The sequence below is a fragment of the Arabidopsis thaliana genome, chromosome 3 (assembly GCF_000001735.4).
Source record: "Arabidopsis thaliana chromosome 3, partial sequence".
Classification (NCBI taxonomy): Eukaryota; Viridiplantae; Streptophyta; class Magnoliopsida; order Brassicales; family Brassicaceae; genus Arabidopsis; species Arabidopsis thaliana.
The window spans coordinates 22,165,480-22,183,222 of NC_003074.8; the positions used below are offsets into that span (position 1 = coordinate 22,165,480).

At 36.8% G+C, this 17,743-nt stretch overlaps 4 protein-coding genes and 4 long non-coding RNA genes across 13 annotated transcripts; 4 read left to right on the top strand and 4 right to left on the bottom strand.

Moving 5' to 3' along the window:
* Window positions 1–100: 100 nt before the first annotated feature.
* On the bottom strand, window positions 101–4,505 carry SPL12 (squamosa promoter-binding protein-like 12). The gene is made up of 10 exons (NM_115866.4): window positions 3,414–4,505; window positions 3,144–3,325; window positions 2,543–3,039; window positions 2,382–2,456; window positions 2,194–2,301; window positions 1,987–2,104; window positions 1,770–1,905; window positions 1,548–1,698; window positions 895–1,461; window positions 101–808 (listed from the first exon to the last, which is right to left on the bottom strand). Exons 1-10 carry the CDS (start codon window positions 3,929–3,931, stop codon window positions 377–379), a joined length of 2,784 nt encoding a protein of 927 aa, NP_191562.1. The 5' UTR covers window positions 3,932–4,505; the 3' UTR covers window positions 101–376.
* A 764-nt stretch (window positions 4,506–5,269) lies between these two features.
* Window positions 5,270–5,520, top strand: AT3G09315. Its single transcript, NR_141526.1, has one exon. It is a non-coding gene; the product is annotated as an other RNA (long non-coding RNA).
* A 2,821-nt stretch (window positions 5,521–8,341) lies between these two features.
* AT3G09325 lies at window positions 8,342–8,598 on the top strand. Its single transcript, NR_141527.1, has one exon. It is a non-coding gene; the product is annotated as an other RNA (long non-coding RNA).
* On the bottom strand, window positions 8,382–9,785 carry AT3G09335. Its single transcript, NR_141528.1, has 2 exons — window positions 9,680–9,785; window positions 8,382–8,536 (listed from the first exon to the last, which is right to left on the bottom strand). It is a non-coding gene; the product is annotated as an other RNA (long non-coding RNA).
* AT3G09345 lies at window positions 9,613–9,855 on the top strand. Its single transcript, NR_141529.1, has one exon. It is a non-coding gene; the product is annotated as an other RNA (long non-coding RNA).
* Window positions 9,856–10,372: 517 nt separating this feature from the next.
* Window positions 10,373–14,249, bottom strand: AT3G60040 (F-box family protein; the record flags this gene model as incomplete). 5 transcript variants are annotated; one of them, NM_115867.2, is made up of 9 exons in its annotated part: window positions 10,435–10,777; window positions 10,869–11,006; window positions 11,101–11,161; window positions 11,237–11,485; window positions 11,579–11,722; window positions 11,803–12,770; window positions 13,233–13,308; window positions 13,413–13,579; window positions 13,856–14,249. In NM_115867.2, the coding sequence occupies 9 exons, from the start codon at window positions 14,247–14,249 to the stop codon at window positions 10,458–10,460; spliced, it is 2,517 nt and encodes an 838-aa protein (NP_191563.1). The 5 variants fall into 5 exon arrangements, with proteins under 5 accessions (NP_001325683.1, NP_191563.1, NP_001325684.1 ...); NM_001340013.1 differs by having other exon boundaries at window positions 10,458–10,777; window positions 11,803–12,773; NM_001340012.1 differs by having other exon boundaries at window positions 10,373–11,485.
* Window positions 14,250–14,520: 271 nt separating this feature from the next.
* Window positions 14,521–16,491, bottom strand: AT3G60050 (Pentatricopeptide repeat (PPR) superfamily protein). Of its 2 annotated transcripts, none has more exons than NM_115868.3 (2): window positions 16,283–16,491; window positions 14,521–16,210 (listed from the first exon to the last, which is right to left on the bottom strand). In NM_115868.3, exon 2 carries the CDS (start codon window positions 16,171–16,173, stop codon window positions 14,752–14,754), a length of 1,422 nt encoding a protein of 473 aa, NP_191564.1. In that variant the 5' UTR covers window positions 16,174–16,210; window positions 16,283–16,491; the 3' UTR covers window positions 14,521–14,751. The 2 variants fall into 2 exon arrangements, with proteins under 2 accessions (NP_191564.1, NP_001326964.1); NM_001340016.1 differs by having other exon boundaries at window positions 14,546–16,205; window positions 16,283–16,475.
* Window positions 16,492–16,811: 320 nt separating this feature from the next.
* Window positions 16,812–17,599, top strand: AT3G60060 (NAD(P)-binding Rossmann-fold superfamily protein; the record flags this gene model as incomplete). Its single annotated transcript, NM_115869.1, has 4 exons — window positions 16,812–16,887; window positions 17,029–17,111; window positions 17,213–17,343; window positions 17,425–17,599. 4 exons carry the CDS (start codon window positions 16,812–16,814, stop codon window positions 17,597–17,599), a joined length of 465 nt encoding a protein of 154 aa, NP_191565.1.
* Window positions 17,600–17,743: the final 144 nt, after the last annotated feature.

The window sequence follows — 17,743 nt, forward strand, 5'->3', positions numbered from 1 at the left end:
AAGCTGAACCGGGTCGAATTTTACAATTGGCCCAGTTTCGTAGATTCGGCCCAAAACTTGATCGAGATGGATTAAATGTCAAAAGAAAAAAAGGATTTGGTTGGTGTTTTATGTGATTTGTTGTTATTCTCACTCACTTCAAGATTTGCCATCAAAGACAAAGTACAAAATGTAACAAACACACAAAAACGTAGTTATACAAATTCGGGGGTTTAACATCAGATAAAGCTACATTACATATAATCTTGTAAAGCTGAATGATACATATTCTAGTAAAAATAATTAAACGTTACATAAAATTACACTCGTAGATTTCACACCAACACATCTTCTATTGAGAAGATTCTTTTTCAATGTCTGGTATAGGGAAGTTTTACTAGCTTGTTCCATACTCAAGTAATTCCCACCTGAATGGCTGAAAGACATATAGCACTTCCGGGCAACTCTTGAACAAAAGAGCGACACAAACGCAAACCGCTGCTATCGCTACCATCGAAAGCATTGCTGGCCTGTAGGCAACAGACTTGTGGTGCGTTGTGACAAACACACGTTTGTGATCACAGAGCTTACATTGGTTTATCTGTGTTATCTCCAAGCTTGAAGAATCCATTGGACTCCTCTTTTCTTGTTTGTGCTCAATGTTGAAAGACTCAGGAATGTTGACCACCACGTGTTCTTTGGCGATTGGTTTCCGACTGAGTTTCCGTTGCACCAGATGAATATACGAGAAGTGACCTCGTAAACGTGCATAGTCTTCTGGTGTGAATCCGGTATTGTCCCGGGAATTTTTCCAGGCTTGAATACCAGTCTGAACCAAACAAGAAGATTTTTTATCAGACAAAAACAGATTTTGAGTTTATATAAGTCAAAGAGGGAAATCAAATTCAAATTTACCATTCCAGGATCCTCAGTCAGGGCATCCAACACATCTTCTGAACCGTCTTTACCAGCTGCAATGTGAAGCGGTGTTAAACCGCCTGGACCAGCTGCATCGGGTCTAAACAAACCGGCTAATGTCTGATTCTTCTTCTTGGGACTGAATCTAAGAAGCATCTCAACCATGGGTTTTGAATTTTTCCTCACGGCTCTGTGAAGAAGACACAGTTCTGATAACGCAGCATCAGGAGATGGATCAACAGTGCCTTCTTCGAATAGAATATTCAATAACTTCTTCATCACACAGCACCATTCCCGGTCCATTGAGAACTCTATTAGAAACTTAAACCGTATTAAAGAAAACAGATCCTCTGGATTATGATCTGATGCTGCAAGTCTTGACTTGAGTTCACTTCTGTGTAGAAGCCAACCGATTTCGTGGATGAAATCCATTGCTTGCATTGCAGAATCAGTTCCAGTAAACTCTAATGTGCTTTCGAGTCTTCGGATTTCAGAACAAATATCTTCGTCTTCAGATACTATGAAAGGGAAGAAACTACTGCTTAGCCCACCTTGGTCTTCAATCTAGATTATTGGCCAGCAAAAATCTCACGTTTAGATATCACTGCAACAACAGGAAACGCAGAGCACGAAACTGAAAGTACACTTACTTCCATGAAACCTCGACCACTTGCAATAGGCATCTCACAGGAAAAATTGACAAAATCAATCTCATTATTCTCCTTTAGATCATCTCTCTCCTCCATCCCTCCTTGTGTTGCTTCCTGAACCAAGTGTGTTCCTTCAACAGTACAAAGTAACCTGTAAAAATGGCGATTAGCATCAACAGAAAAGATATGGAGGGTCAAGCTTCAACGAGTATATAAACATACCTTGTGCCAGGTCGACGGAGATTGATGCCTTTTACTGTAAATTGAGCTTTCTTTGTTACAGCAAGTGGTCTAACAGTAATGATTTGGCTATAATCATGGCTTCTCAGAGGTAAAGATGTGTCAAGAACAACCTGACCTGCACCATGATATAAGAAGAATACTCAGATCTCAAGAAAAAATATGGACACTCATAAATCTAAAGATTCTCAAAACTAACCATTAAACGCAAATGCGAGTTGGTTTTGCACCCTAAGATAAAGCCACCCATCAGTCCATAAAGGATCATCTGAAAGATCTAGAAGCCTCCTCAAGCTGAAACTCAGATCACAACAAAGCTGCCGGAAGAAAGAAACGGGAAGTGATTCCATGAGACAGATGACAATGGGGAAAGAATAGAGAAAAGAAGTGAAGAATTGGTTCTTACTTCTTCCCAAGAAGCTTCATCTTGACGAAGATAAATGGTCAAAACGATACAACCAGGTCTAATGTAGCTCTCCATATCAGTTGGAGTATGCGCTAACCAGTTAAGAATCTGAAAATTCGAATATTAGAACACATCAATATCACTTTCCAAATCACAAAGTGATGCAACTAACTGTCGAATTTATATACCTGTCCTCGTAAGGCAACTGGAAAATCATTCGGCTCTTTCCCAAAGAGTTTGAACACAATCCGATCAGTACGGCTCTGTATATGCAACCAAAACATAACAAGAACCGTTACAATTACTTATAAGCAACAAAAAATGAATGGATGAAAGTTGAGATTTGTACCTGTGCATCTCCACTGGAACTTGAAGGTGATTGGTCAGAAGCTGAATCTGAATTCCTCCTACTAGTTTGAGGTGGACTAGACTGACGCGAGTCTTGATGATAATCAAGAGAACTAGTAGCTGGATTTGTCGGAGGAGGTGATGATCTCTCTATATCTGTGGTATCATCTGAGTCTATGTAGATGTCATTCAAATCAAAATCATTCACTTTGACTTGTTTCTCGGACCTATCCGGGGCAACTCTCTCTTGAGCACTATTGGCATACACTTCTTGCCAAGGCGTTTCAGACACTGAATGATGTTTTATATCCTCTCGAGGGGCTTGCTCGAGTGAGAGCAAAGCGGATAAGTTTCCAATATTTTGAGAAGCCTGGAGTCCTCCTCCACCCTGTAGAAGCCCAACTAAATTCCTCCCTATATGTTCACCAGCTTGGCTTACAAGGCTCTTTAGAAGATGAGACAGTAGATCCTGATCACCCGTTTGATCCGACTGATTCGCTGCAAACCGAACACGAAACAGAAGACAGAATAAGAGCTGGTCTCAGCGTTCTTCTAGGACTAAAATTTGGATATCTTAACTGAAACTTTCATGAACAACTTACAATGAATATTGGAGAGTATCTTCAAGAGAGTAATCAACATATAATTGCTTGTTTGATCATCACTCATAGAAGTCCCATTGCCTATAGTATCAGGATTTGCTTTTCTTCTACGCTTATTATGCCCAGCCAAACGTCTACGGCAACTTCTCTTTCCCTCATCAAACTCTTCAAGCACATGAAACCTGCAGACAAATATTTTTCTCAATTGGATTAAACCAAATCTCATTACTAAGACCCGATACTAAAGTTGAATCCTTTTATAACCCTTACCTACTACATTGCTGACAAAACCGCTGCATAATTCCTCCAACAAGTGCAGTAGTAGCTTTAGAATGAATCTCACAGACCTTATGACGTCTATGATAATCCTTAACTTTGCTTAAATCAGCTCCACAGTTGTCTACCTGACAACAAATCGCCCGACTCGGAATCCCTCCTCCAAGTTTCGTCTTTTTCACACCATTCCCCTCAATATTATTACCACCAAGATTCAGAGTAAGTCTATGAGCATCATCATCTTTCAAGTTATCTTCTTCCATTGCTACCACAGTAACAGCTCTTCTTTTCTTCTTCTTCTCCATCTCTATCCTCCTTCTCTCCATGATTTCAACATTTCCTTCATCAGAGCACGTAGAAGAGCTGTTGGATGAGCCGTGATTCAGCTGTGTAGCAACGAAGAGATCACCATTCCATTTCCAATCATTCAAATCCCACTCTACACTCCTTTTACCACTAAACCCGTATTCTAAACTGTGACCTTCTACTTCACCTTCAATTCTAGCTTCCATCACAAACCCAGTTACAACAACCACAGAGATGAGACTAAAATTGGAGAACTCAAAACCAAACCCAAATCATAACTTATAGATCGGAGCTTGAATAAAAGACTAAGACACGTGCCTTTGTCCAAAATCAAGCCCCTTTCTCTATCGGAAGAAACCTAATTCCACCTTGTTTTATAAATGAAAATCCAAGCAGACAAAACTGACTTATAACTAACTTTAAAAGGAATTAAAAAAAATATCTCCCAAAAAAAAAAACAGCTGGCAACACCTGGAATCAGAAAAAGAACGGTCACCGGAGATTAAAAAAAAACAGCCGTTAACGGTAACGGAACATGAAGGGACGGAGATAAAATGATGATGATGATGATTAAAGGAGAAGCGTTTGGTAGCGGTAAGGATATGGTTTTATAGTGCCCAAACAAAAAAAAGAAGTTAGATTTAAAGCATCTTCATTTCGACACAGAAAGAGAAACAGAGAAGAAGAAGAAGAAGAAATAAAAAAATGGAAATAATGGTGGGGACCACTTCCCCATATTTCGTGTCTCACTCGATTTCGCCTTTTTAAATAAGAAAAAATTACCCCAATCTTCGTAGGTTATGATACTGTGCTTCGCGTACCATTTGTGTTCTGGTGTGCGCTCGTAGATAGAATTTCCTACGGTGAGATGTACGTTAACCGCAGTATCTACTGTAACTGGATGTTGTGGCAATATTCGTTAGCTGACAAAGCAATAAGGCCAAAAGGAAGAAAAACTCAAAAAAGTGTCGGCGGTGTGAAATCGCTTTGACTTTGACTGTTTAGGAAATAATAGGATTACGTGGGTCCAACTAAGTCAAAACAACCTTGATAGGCCCATTTCTAGATCCACTTACTCAAAATTAATTTTACTGTATACTTGAATTAATCTAGAAATAATGAATTTGTATCCCTTTAGAAATTATTTAGTATACTGATACGTGACCAAAAAAAATATGAAAATCTTTGGCTGTTTACTTATTTCTCGATCGGTTTTGCGTGTGTAAACACACTGATATTAACTTTATGACAAAACAAAGTTATATTCCAAATTAAAGTAAGAATTTTGGGAATTTTTATATATGTGACAAAAAAATCCGAGATCTCAACGTACAACATAATGATAGAATATGAAATAATAATATATAATAGAGTTACAATATCATTAATCTAAAAAAAAAAATTGATCACTAAATGGCGTAACTATTGATATGCTATAGAGTATTATTCAACATACTAAAATCTTCATCGTTGAAGAACATATAAAAAAAAAACAACGGATACATGATAATAGCTACTCATTAGAATCGGGCGTGACTCGTATTCGGTCGGCGGCGATACAGTAATTCCAGAACACAAGAAAGATAATTATGGCCGCGAAAGAACCAAATATCACACAACTATATATTACACCCAAAGGAAGCATATTGTTTCTTATTTCTCCACCCCACCAAAACTTTGTTTTTTTCGTGTCTCCTTAACAAAGTTACTAGACAAAAGTTGTTTTTTCCCTTTCTTATTTGACAAAACCCTAGACAAAAGGTTACTTTGCAAAAAGTTAGTTTGTATATCTATCTCATAAGATGAGTATATATATAAGTCCTAATTGCCTTATCTCTACAACTTGGGAATCAAAATTAACATAGAATAGAAGAAGAAAACAAAAACGAAAAAGAAAAGTTAACATAACACAATAAGATGCAAATATACGGTTCTTTAATGTGCTAGGCACCGCCAATCAGTTATTTAGTATATATACTATCTTACTAAATATTAATACTTCCCGTAGGTAAGTCAAAATAGGGTTTTTACTGTCTACTTTCCTAACTTAAACGTCAAAAGAATTGGTCGTTTTCCTTTGGATTCCAAAAGAGATTCATCCAATGATATGAATATGATGATTAGTAAAGATAAGTCAAATCGTCTATATGGGGAAAAATCACAAAGGTCAAAAGATAAATAATAAAAACTACTATAGCTCTTGATACATTTTATGTGACTTTGATCTGGCACTTGGGTGAAACCGAAGCTCCAAGAAGCATCATTAGCTCCTTTTTTATGTCATCATCCACCAATGCTTCGACAACATTCACTTGCACCATTTAAAGTGTTTCAATTCTAGACTAGTTCCTTGAAAACCAAGTATATGCAACACCTTCACATGGTTGAGCGGCATGAAGACATCGCCTGTGTAACCACCATTCAAACCCTGAAGAAGCATAAATCAAGAAGATGTATGCAAAGGATCAACCACTAAATATATATCTATTCTTCTTCTTCTTCTTCTTCTTCTTCGTGTGCGTAGCTTTACTATGAGTCTATGACCAACTTACAAAACACCGCGTTCTACTGCGTTACATATCCAGCGGCAGAGACAAGCCATCTCCCCTTTCTTGTTCTCTCCAATGTGACATTTCAGAGATAATTTCTTGATAGAAGAATTACATTGCAAATCCAGTGTTCGGTCCACAAAGTTCTTGTCTTCTTGAAGTTCTATACTGTATATACTTAGAACGTTAGAAGCTCAAAAATACCTGAATGTGAGAGAACGTGAGCACTCGTAAGAAAGAGGAAGATCGAATGATCTGAGCTTAGGGTTTAGGAATATGGAATTTCGTTTATAGTTCAAGTTCTGTTTCAATTGTAGTCTAAAAAGACACAATTTTTTCTATGAATTGGTATGTGTATGTGATCTAAAAGTGATCTCACATTTATCTACTTATTATATGTCTTAAGAGGAAAAGTTCCCAACTTTAATTAACAAAAAAAAATGAAATCAAGATAACTTTGCATCCTGAAAAGGGCAATGTGACATGAAACAATTAATATAAGTCTCTAAGTTTTGCATATAATTTATGAACAAACTAAACGAAACGTGAGACCTTGATGTGGCACTTGGATTAATTGGAAGAACTTGATGGAGAGTGAATATCTTGATGTGGAACCTTGCGTACGAAGATTTAACACTAATGCTCTTGTTGGTATACATGTATGGATGACAAACTAGTACAAATCAGTCATAGATTTCGTATGCATTGCGGACGGGGATAAAATGGCCATGAAGGCCTATTCTCAATATTTTGGTATAACTCGAATGAAACGATGTACCTCGGATTATCCATTAATCACGCTAAGAATATTGGCATAAGTATAAATTCCTGTTTCTTTTTAATGAAACTCTTCTTATAATTTCAAACAAAAAACATACAGTATATAGAAATTAGAAAACAATGAGAAATTCTAAAATAAAAAAAAAGAATTCAGAGATAGTAATCATGATTATTATTATTACTTTGTTCTTTCGATCAGTTTTGATTTTCTCATTCTACAAATTATTATATTCTTATTTTTCTCTACCATCTTCCTTAGAAAATCGTTCACTCTCTTGCAAATTAAAAGAGTATAATTAGCCTACATTTATACTATTATTTGTGCAATGTTGTTAGCAAAATTACCAAATGTTATGTGGAATATTACAAGATATATCATTGAAAATATTCCAGCTAGCATTTAATTACTTTTATTTAAAATGACGAAAATCATATCATCCATATATTCAAATTCATTATTTAATTTTCCAAACTATGGAAGCAAACGAGATCCCATGTATAATGAGATAAGATAACAAATATCAATTACGTTCTTTTAACCATAATTGATATCCAGAAATAGTACTTAATCATTAATAAAAAATCGTACTAATACCACAATTAAACATAATATATCATGTCTTCTGTTAATTCTCCAAATTTGCTATTATTAGTTTTTATGAATTTATGAATTTCTCTGGGTATCAACATGTCTCACTCTTAATTTGTGGCACTCCATTTTCATTTAGTTATCTCTGCACACTTTAATATTATTAATATTTAAACAATAATTTCTGTATATTTTTGGTAGAGATTTGAGTTTTATGTGAAATATTAAATATTCAGCATCTATATATGATAAATTCGAAAATGCATGTTGTTATATTAAAGAAACTATTTAGTGAAATAAAATTATTGTTTAGTTTGAAATTTATTATATTAAAGATGTCACACTATTTTCTAAAACAATATCAACTAAATTATATGAAAATCGTTTTCAATATATTTTACATTCAATAATTTGTACTAAAATTGTTTTGCAAGAATTTTTCATATTTTGAAGATTTAAAATTGAAACCTAAACCTAACAACAATATATATTTAAAAATTTTTAGCACTACTTGCATGTGTATACTGTTTTATATGGATATTTATTGTTGTTTTTTAAACTAATTCAGTATTTCATTTGTTTTTTATTTTTAAGAAAAAACAAGAACATCAATCGTTATAGTGGATGAAATCGATATTACTGAGTAAGAGGGGATCTCTCGACCCTCAATTGCCATGAAATATTACTGGGTAAGATATCATGTACCGCCTAAGCTTGCCGTTGGCTGTACCCTCAATTGCCAATAAATCCTTTCCATACCCGAGACTGTCTTAGTATGATATTCACCTTCAGTTATTAGAGTCTTTTCATATCACATGATATCTTTCCCACACATTTGATGGGGGCAGTACTGTCTCAGAGATAAATGCATAGGCCACACAATGGGTCTTCCAGACTGCACAAGTACACTAGAGTAGATTATGATGGAGCCATATTATGGATGGCTTATAGTGGACTAGGTTTGTGGAATCAGAGCAACAACAAAGCAGTGACTGTAGTAAATACGAATGAACGAGATCATAAGGTGAATGATGGCCATTATCCGTCACTCGGGCTCAAAGAAAGAAACCTTGAAGTAGAAAAACCAGGCTGCAGCTACCAACTTGGAGTAAAGGTAAATTAGATCCCAATATTCAATACATTGGTGCTGAAATAATTAAAGGTGCAAGCTTTTCATATGAAGAAGTGAAAGCAAATAGATACAAACATGATCATGGATAAGGTCGAGAACAGATCTAGAGAATGATGGCGTTGGTCGTCTCGATTCGAAATTATATCGGAGTCACGATTTTTTGGGTTATCTATCTATCTATATAGAGAGAAAAATATAAAAGGAAAATTACTAAAAAAACACACAGATAATTTCCATTAACATTAATAAAGGAAACAAACCCAGAAAGTCAAAACGACAATGGAACTTGTCGTTTTGAGTTCATCCAATGACACTGCTAAATCTTGGTAGGCATTGATGCTGCTATGTATGTTGACATCATTGTAGATATCAGCAACGTTGTTCCACATTCAAAACAAGAGCTGAGAAAATGGAAGGATAAAGAGTGGTGATAATGGAGTGAACATATAGAAAATTCACGTAAGAAGCTTTCAAGGGTCGAAGGAGAAAGAAGCCGAGTCTAACAGAGTCATAAGGAACGGGAAACAAACCCAATCCCATAGTCACATATAAGTGAGTTTGATATGACCAAGTTAATAAAGGAAATTACATAAACTAGATGACCAAGTTTGATATCTCAAAATTTTCGTCAATGAAGATTACAAGTACATGACTTTCAGCAACCAACTACAAGATTAACCGGAATTGAAATTGTTTCAGGAAACAAAAGATGGTCAGAGACGGCCGATAAACTAAAGGTTCAAGCTTTCTCAAAATTTTGGATTGGTTAAAAGGTTTGTGCTTTACGCTCGAATAATTCAACTGCTGGATTACACAGAATGTTACAAACACAAAATTGAATGGAAGCAAGAGAAGCAGAGAGAGAGAGAGAGGAAAAAAATATATAGATTTGAGCAAAGCACACAGGCATTAAGGATAATTCAGAGAGAGATTTAGAACATTCAAAGACAAATACGAACCCGTGCGTGCGTGATGGCGAAGGGCAAAAACAGGTACAGACTGATTCGGGATTTAGATCGGAGTCTCCGATGGATTCAGAACTAAGTTTTTGGACTTCTGTTCCCGTCAATTAGAGATAATATATACAGATAATTTCTTTTTCGATGTAAAAAAAAAAGAAATACAGTTTCCTTTTTTATTTAAGACAATGGATAGTAATTAGGAAAATTTGTATCTATAACATACAAAATAATATTTTTTTTTTAAAAAAAAATCCCCAAAAAATTATATTTATAAAAGGATTTGTAATCGTCTACAGTTAAACTATATTCGTGTATTGAAAAAATAATATTCCCTCTGTTTAGTTCAAGAGTTTTTTTTTTCAGAATGAGACATTCTCTTTTCCCTTAGATAAGATTTGCCACTACTTCATTTTTTCCCATTTATACTTTACAATTTAAATCAATTTTGGTCAAAAATTGTAATAAAAGATGGAAGATGAAATTATTTTGGAATTTTAGTGTACTTCTAATTAGAAACAGAGGGTTTATATTTTTGCGATTCGGTAAGACGCAACAACGCACACTGCATCGGAGAACAAAAGTTTAAATACGAGTCGTTTTGATATCAAAGAAAAATTCTTCATCTATCAAAAGCCCCTACTAATATTCTCCTTTTTTAGGAAATGAACAAGAATTTAAGTTACAAAAATGGGTAAAGAAGAGAACAAACAACCTAAATTATCATCTCCTATATTTCATCATCTTTGAAACTAAATGAACATAATGTCCTTTCTTCACCATCTCTTTTATTACCTTGCGAGCCTCTGAAAGCTTCCCTGCCTTTCTTAAATAGCCCACCAATGTACTATACACTACGAAATTCGGGTTACACCCTCTAGATTCCATTTCCTTTAACAACCAACACGCCTCTCTGAACTCTCCCGCCATACACAACCCGCGAATCATTGAGTTGTATGTGAATACATTCGGTAATTGCCCTTTCACTGTCATCTCTCTAAACATCTCCTTTGCCTTGTCGAGCTCTCCAGATACAACATACCCTGTTATCACGGTGTAACACACAACATCCGGTCTGGACCCAGCTTTCACCATTTCATCTAGAAGCCTCCAGATTCCCTGCACGGCTCAGACCGTCTATCAAAGTAGTGTAGTGGAGGACACTCGGGTCGATTCCTACTTCCTTCATATGGTTCAACGTAGTAAGAGCAGCGAGCGGTTTATTCCCTTTCCCCAAAATGTGCAGCAAAATGATAAGAAGTAACTGTGTGCCTGAAACACTCTTGTTCTCCAGACCACACAAAGAGTCTATAAGCTAGCTTCGCACATCTTGTCTTATTATCGTAATTCAAGTTCCTTAAGATACCATCAAGAACCCCTATCACTAAAATCCCTGAGACTCGAACATTCAATTCATCTAGAACTGACTTTGTATTAAATCCAGATTTATATGAGTTTTAATGTTACATAGTATTATGAATGAAGTAGATAACTTATGTGACTTTGAACTGGCACTTGGATGGAAGTGAAACTCCAAGCAGCATCATTAGATCCCTTTTGCTTTGCAATATTTTGCCATTATCCTCTGCAGCTTCTGCAACATCCACTTGAACCAGTTCAAGACATTCGAATTCCCCTATAAAGCTCTTCAATTGTTTAACCTCATCCGCAGTTCCTCGATAACCAAGAATATGCAGCGACGTCACTTTGTTCAGAGGCATGGAGACATCGCCAGTGTAACCATTTAGATCCTGAACAAGCATCAATCAAAAAGATATGTGCAAATGATCAACCACCAAGTCCGTGTTACATAACTGTTCATCAGTTTTGCGTATTGAAGATACCTTGACAATTAGAGTTTCAAGCTTCGTAGACTGCTTAAGCAGATTTGCCAGTAATCTCCAACCTCGCTTATTCTTACTCCCAAAAGATAGATTAACAAGATTCTTAAACACCGGGAGCCCATGTCTACAGTATGAATAAATCACCTGAAACATACAAACACAGTTCAAGAATGAATGTCCAAGGTTTCTAATACGAAAGAAAGAAAGAAAATGGGAATACTTACATGAACAGAATCAGGAGAAAGATGCAGGCTCTGGACGTTTCTTATCCCTATAATGAGATCCGTTACATCCATCCTTAGGACCTTTCTTTCCAGACCAAGGTCCAGCTTAGCTTCGACAAGGGACTCCAGATTAATTTGCCAATACTCACCCAAGGCGCAGTGAGAATACTCAAGGTAGACAAGTTTTGGGAGGTCAAATGACATATGACTAGCACTATCAACATCATCAGGACAATGGTAATCAACTGATAGTCTCTTAAGGGTTGGACTCGATATGGTGTGAGGCGTTGCTATAAAGTCATGGTGATGAACTGATAACTCCTCAAGCACGGGGCAACCAGCAAGTAGCACACAACACAAATCTTCAATGTCGTAGAAAACTATCGTATCAATGAAGAGAGACTTAAGAGATGGAAGTGACACATATGAAGGAAGCTGTCCAAGACAGAGCTGTGTGCCTAGCGTCAGCTTAACCAGTGTTTTGCTTGCGACGAGATGAGGAGGCAGAAAGTGTATACCTGGATCTTTCATCCTTAGGTCCAGTTCAAAAACACCGCGCCCTACGACATTAGATATCCAGCGGCCAACACAAGCTTTCTGACGCTCATCGTACTTGCTAACGTGGCATTTTAGAGAGAAATTCTTGATCGGATAATCACATTGCAAAGCCAGAGTTCGATCCACAAAAATCTTGAAGTCCTCCGTAAACACAAACCTCACATGTTTACGGAGACCTGGTGTTTGGTCCTTTACGGCTTGCAGCGAGAAAGAGTCATCTAACTCGAGATGATCCACCAATCTAAAGATAGTCCTCCACTTTTTAGCAAGGAGAGATGTTGAAACAGCCTGTTTGGTGGGGATTAAAGACAATATTTTACCCAGAACCTCGTCAGGGAGCCAGCTGATCGCATCTCTCGAGCAGATTGTGTCAAACATTTTGGCATCCATAGAGATAAAAGTGCCTGAAACTGCTGGATTAATCACAAAGATTTGAGCAATCAACTACATGATGCAGCGGAATTGACATTGTAGCAGGAAACAATAATTCAATAATGGCCAAAGACAGCAAAGAAACTAAAGGTTCAAGCTTTTTTTGGTATGGATTAAAGGGTCGTGCTTTCACGCTCGAATAGTTTCAACCTCTGGGTTACCAGACTGCAACAAGCACAAAAAATTGAATGAGGATGCTAAAGATGGCAGAGAGTATCAGAGAAGATCCACAGTCCAGAAAAACAATAACATCCACTTTTCGCAAGTATATAGATATGAGCATGCTAAGCGGAATTAAGGAGAATTCAGAGAGGAAAAAAAAAGGAAACTTCAAAGACCGTATAGAAAACAAAAGGTTGAAGCTTTTTTGTTTTTTGATGCTGAATTAATTAAAGGTGCAAGCTTTTCATATGAAGAAGTGAAAGCAAATAGATACAAACCTGAATCGTGGAGAAGGGCGAAAACAGATCCAGAGAATGATGGCGTTGTCCCCTCGATTCGAAATTTGATCGGAGTCTCTCTGATATCAAAGGATTTTTGGGTTATTTCTCTATCTATATATAGAGAAAAATATAAAAGGAAAATTACTCAAAAAAAAATGGTAGAGATTTTCCATTAACCTTAATAAGGAAACAAACCCAGAACGTCAAAACGACAATGAAACTTGTTGTTTTGAGTTCATCCAATGACCCTGCTAAATCTTGGAAGGCATTGATGCTGCTAATATTGTTGACATCATTGTAGATATCAGTTACGTAATTACGTTGTTTCACATTCAAAACAAGAGCTGAGAAAATGGAAGGATATAAAGAGTGGTGATAATAGTGGAGTGAACATATAGAAAATTCATGGAAGAAGCTTTTAAGGGTCGAAGGAGAAAGAAGCCGAGTCTAATGAGTCATAAGGAAACGGGAAACAAACCCAATCCCATAGTCACATATAAGTGAGTTTGATATGACCAAGTTAATAAAGGAAATTACATAAACTAGATGACCAAGTTTGATATGAATATTTTTTTTTTTTTTTGTCGTCAAACTATTTTATTACGTGAACTGTCAAATACAAGATGAAGTCCAACAAATTACATAGTCAAGACCATTACATCGAGCCTGTTTTGCTAACCTATCTGCTATATCATTTGCGTCACGAGAAATATGAATAAAGTTAAAGCTGCAAAGCTTTGAGATTTTAAGAACGTCAGCTAGATAGGTTGCAATATGGAGGTACTTCCATGATGCATTGTTTCCCCGTAGTGCACATCTTTGCAGCGTATCATATATGAGCTTGAGATCTCCGCAGAATGTGACATGTGAATAACCCAGTCGACGAAGATCAAGAACTGCAAGACGAAGGGCCTCCGCTTCGGCTTCTGTTGGACTTTGGGTTGGGTGTATAGCACCCGAACCATGAAGTATCTGTGTTCCATCCCTATTATGCAGGGACCAGCCAATTCCCATATTCTCAGTTGGTGAACTCCATGAGGCATCAACAAAACAACAAACTGACCAAGTTTGATATGAATAAACTAGATGACTTGTGCGACTTTGGAAATTGGAATGGCAATTTATATGAGCTTTTTTAAAAATTTATTCTCCTTCTTCTAGATAAGATTTGCCACTACTTCATTTTTACCCCTTCATGCTTTAAATCAATTTTAGTCAAAAATTGGAATACAAGATGGAGGATGAGATTATTTTGGAATTTTTATGTACTTAAAAAAATATTGTGCAAAAACTTTAAACTACATCTAATTAGAAACAGACGGACTATATTTTTGTAATTTGGTATACGCACTGCATCTGAGAACAAAAGTCTAAATACGAGTCGTTGTGATATCGAAGAGAAATTCTTCATCTGTCAAAAGCCCCTACTAATATTCTCTCTTTTTTTTTCTTTTGTAAAAGAGAAGAATTAAAGTTCCAGAAGAGAACAAACAACCTAAATTAACAAAACAAAAGTCTATCTCCTATATTTCATCATCTTTGGAACTAAATGAACATAATGTCCTTTCTTCACCATCTCTCTTATTACCTTGCGAGCTTCTGAAAGCTTCCCTGCCTTTCTTAAATAGCTCACCAATGTACTATACACTACGAAATTCGGGTTACACCCTCTAGATTCCATTTCCTTTAACAACCAACACGCCTCTCTGAACTCTCCCGCCATACACAACCCGCGAATCATTGAGTTGTATGTGAATACATTCGGTAATTGCCCTTTCACTGTCATCTCTCTAAACATCTCCTTTGCCTTGTCGAGCTCTCCAGATACAACATACCCTGTTATCATCACTGTGTAACAAACAACATCCGGTCTGCACCCAGCTTTCACCATTTCATCTAGAAAGTACTTGCACGCCTCCAGATTCCCTGCACGGCTCAGACCGTCTATCAAAGTAGTGTAGTGGAGGACACTCGGGTCGATTCCTACTTCCTTCATATGGTTCAACGTAGTAAGAGCAGCGAGAGGTTTATTCCCTTTCCCCAAAATGTGCAGCAAAATGTTGTATGTGTAAGAATCCGGAGAGAACCCATCTCGAGCCATCTCATCAAACAGCCTGTCGAATCTATCCATTTTCCCTAACCTATAGTTTGTCCACAAGAGAATGTTATAAGTCAGAACATCTGGCGAAAACCCGTCTTCTAACATCTGCTTGTAAACCCACTCAATCAATTTATACTGTTTTACACCTAGCAAAGAATTCAAAATCGCGTTATAAGAGTGTTTGAAAGGTCGGTAATTAAAAGTCTTGGACTTCATGAACTGCACAACAGCTTGTTTCGCTAAACCTGCTTCACCACAACTACAAATCAACAGATTAAACGTCCTCGCTGTTGTCGGGAATCCGTCTTGAACCATCTCATCAACTAACCTCCACATTGCCTTGTACTCTCCACACTCTGCAAATATCTTCATAAGCAAATGATAAGAATTCACTGTGTGCCTAAAACACTCTTGTTCTCCAGACCACAGGAAGAATCTATAAGCTAGTTTCGCACATCTTGCCTTATTATCATAGCTCAAGTTCCTTAAGATCCCTACAAGAACCTCCCTCACTAGAAGCCCTGAGACTCTAACATTCAATTCATCTAAAACTGACTTTGAATTGAATCCAGATTCATCTAGCTGCAATGTCACGAGAACACGAGACGCACTATGATTGGCACTCTCCAAAAACCTACTCCGAACAGAGATCACTTCTCGATCGATGCTTCTGAGCTCACTGATATTGGAGTCCTCGTCAAATCCACAATCCAAATCAGGGAAACCATTATCGATTTCATTACCACCAAAGTTCCCATTGCAGAATTTTCTGGAGATGAAGAGAAAGCGATAAGCTTTACGAACTACATTTGTGCCTAAAACAAGTGCCAAGTTCATATCTGATCTCAATCCCCATTATTCTCTGCGATCTTTCCTGCAATAATCAAATATTTAATTTCCAATTTCACTTTCAAGATATCAATGTTTAGACTGTGTTTCTTATTACCTGGATAATAGTCAAAACCGCAGAAGACAAAAATGCTTATCTTGCTCGTCGAGAAGAAGACCTCATCGGATTCATCGATGACGATGGCTCCAGGGCCGAATCTGAGAGTGCGACTAATTGCACAGTCCCCAAAAATTAGGGTTTCTAGCAGAAGAAGAAGAACTTAATTCACTACTGAAGAAAAAATAAATTTGTTTTTTGCAGATAATTTTAAATTATCATATTACATTATTAGTTAGACTAGATCCGACCCGACCCGGCCTAACCCAATTATGTCTTACATGATACGAAGCCCACACAAAAAAAAAAAAGATGTGGATTTGATGGGCCTGATTTAAAACCTTCTCTGGCATTAGTTTAACAAGCCAACTTACTGAGCCTGGTCTAACAATTACATTGACTTGGTTTGGTTTGCTTATGCTTTTTGCTTAGATTAGTCCAGCCAATGAATAAACATGTCTGTTTTCTCAACATTATTCACACTTTCAGTTTTTGTTTCTCAGACCAAAAGCTTTGTTTGGTACTAACAATGGCTACCGTCGATCTCGGTAGCGTTAGACTTTTCAGTTTTTGTTTTCTTGCAAGGGAAAGGCTATTCGTCACCGGTGCAACATGATTTCTTGCCAAAGGTAAGGAACCAGTCTTCTTCTCCTCCATCCTTTTTGCAAGCCAATTATCTTACGTACGTCTTGCAAAACTGACTTTTGACTTGAAAGTTGTGCAGGTTTTATTGAGAAGTTGTTGAGGGAAGATCGTCCTTGTAATTAAAGCCAATGATCAAGAAGCAGCCAAGAAGAGACTCTATTTCCAATTCCATCCTTCAATTCTTGTATACATCTCCCTCACTAGTTTTCCCAACAGATCATAAGCTCGGATCTATTCAAGCTTCTGAAGCAAAGGCATGGAAAGTCATATGATACTTTCTTGAAGAGCAAGTTACTTCCAGTAGTTGAAGACATTGCAGAAGATAATCTTGGGGTGGACTCTGAAACATCACTCAAGATTAGTGAGGAGATTGATATCATTATCAGTTCTGCTGCTACCACAACCTTTGACGACAGGTTCCTATGTTTCTTTTGCTCTGTTGTTTTGTTCTGTTTTTTTTTTATTTTTGTGCGAGTTGATGGACAACGATAATAAAGCCTATGGAATTTCACCGGTCCTTGGAGGATTTATTCAGATGCATGTCAAAGAGGGAACAACTTGCGAGAAAGGGAGTCAGATATTACATTGAGTATCAAAGGAAAGAAGAAGCTAAAGTATTTTGTGGCCATGGCCAAATTGTATGAGCCTTACGCGTTCTTTCAAGCTCCGTAAAACATACAGATAGCTATCAGATTACTGACTCCTTATTATCAGGTTTGATGACACTAATACAAGGAGAATGATAAAGGAGATGTCTATGGAATAAAGAGACATGACTTCTCATCAGTGGAAAATAAGGTTTAAGTGTTTTTCAGT

Coding starts and splice junctions, on each gene's coding strand:
- SPL12 (NM_115866.4), bottom strand. CDS start 3,931: ATGGAAGCTAGAATTGAAGGTGAAGTAGAAGGTCACAGTTTAGAATAC. Junction 2,105..2,193: donor ATGAAGCTTCTTGGGAAGAA/GTAAGAACCAAT, acceptor TTCTTCCGGCAG/CTTTGTTGTGATCTGAGTTT. Junction 1,462..1,547: donor GTGGTCGAGGTTTCATGGAA/GTAAGTGTACTT, acceptor CCAATAATCTAG/ATTGAAGACCAAGGTGGGCT.
- AT3G60050 (NM_115868.3), bottom strand. CDS start 16,173: ATGAACTTGGCACTTGTTTTAGGCACAAATGTAGTTCGTAAAGCTTAT.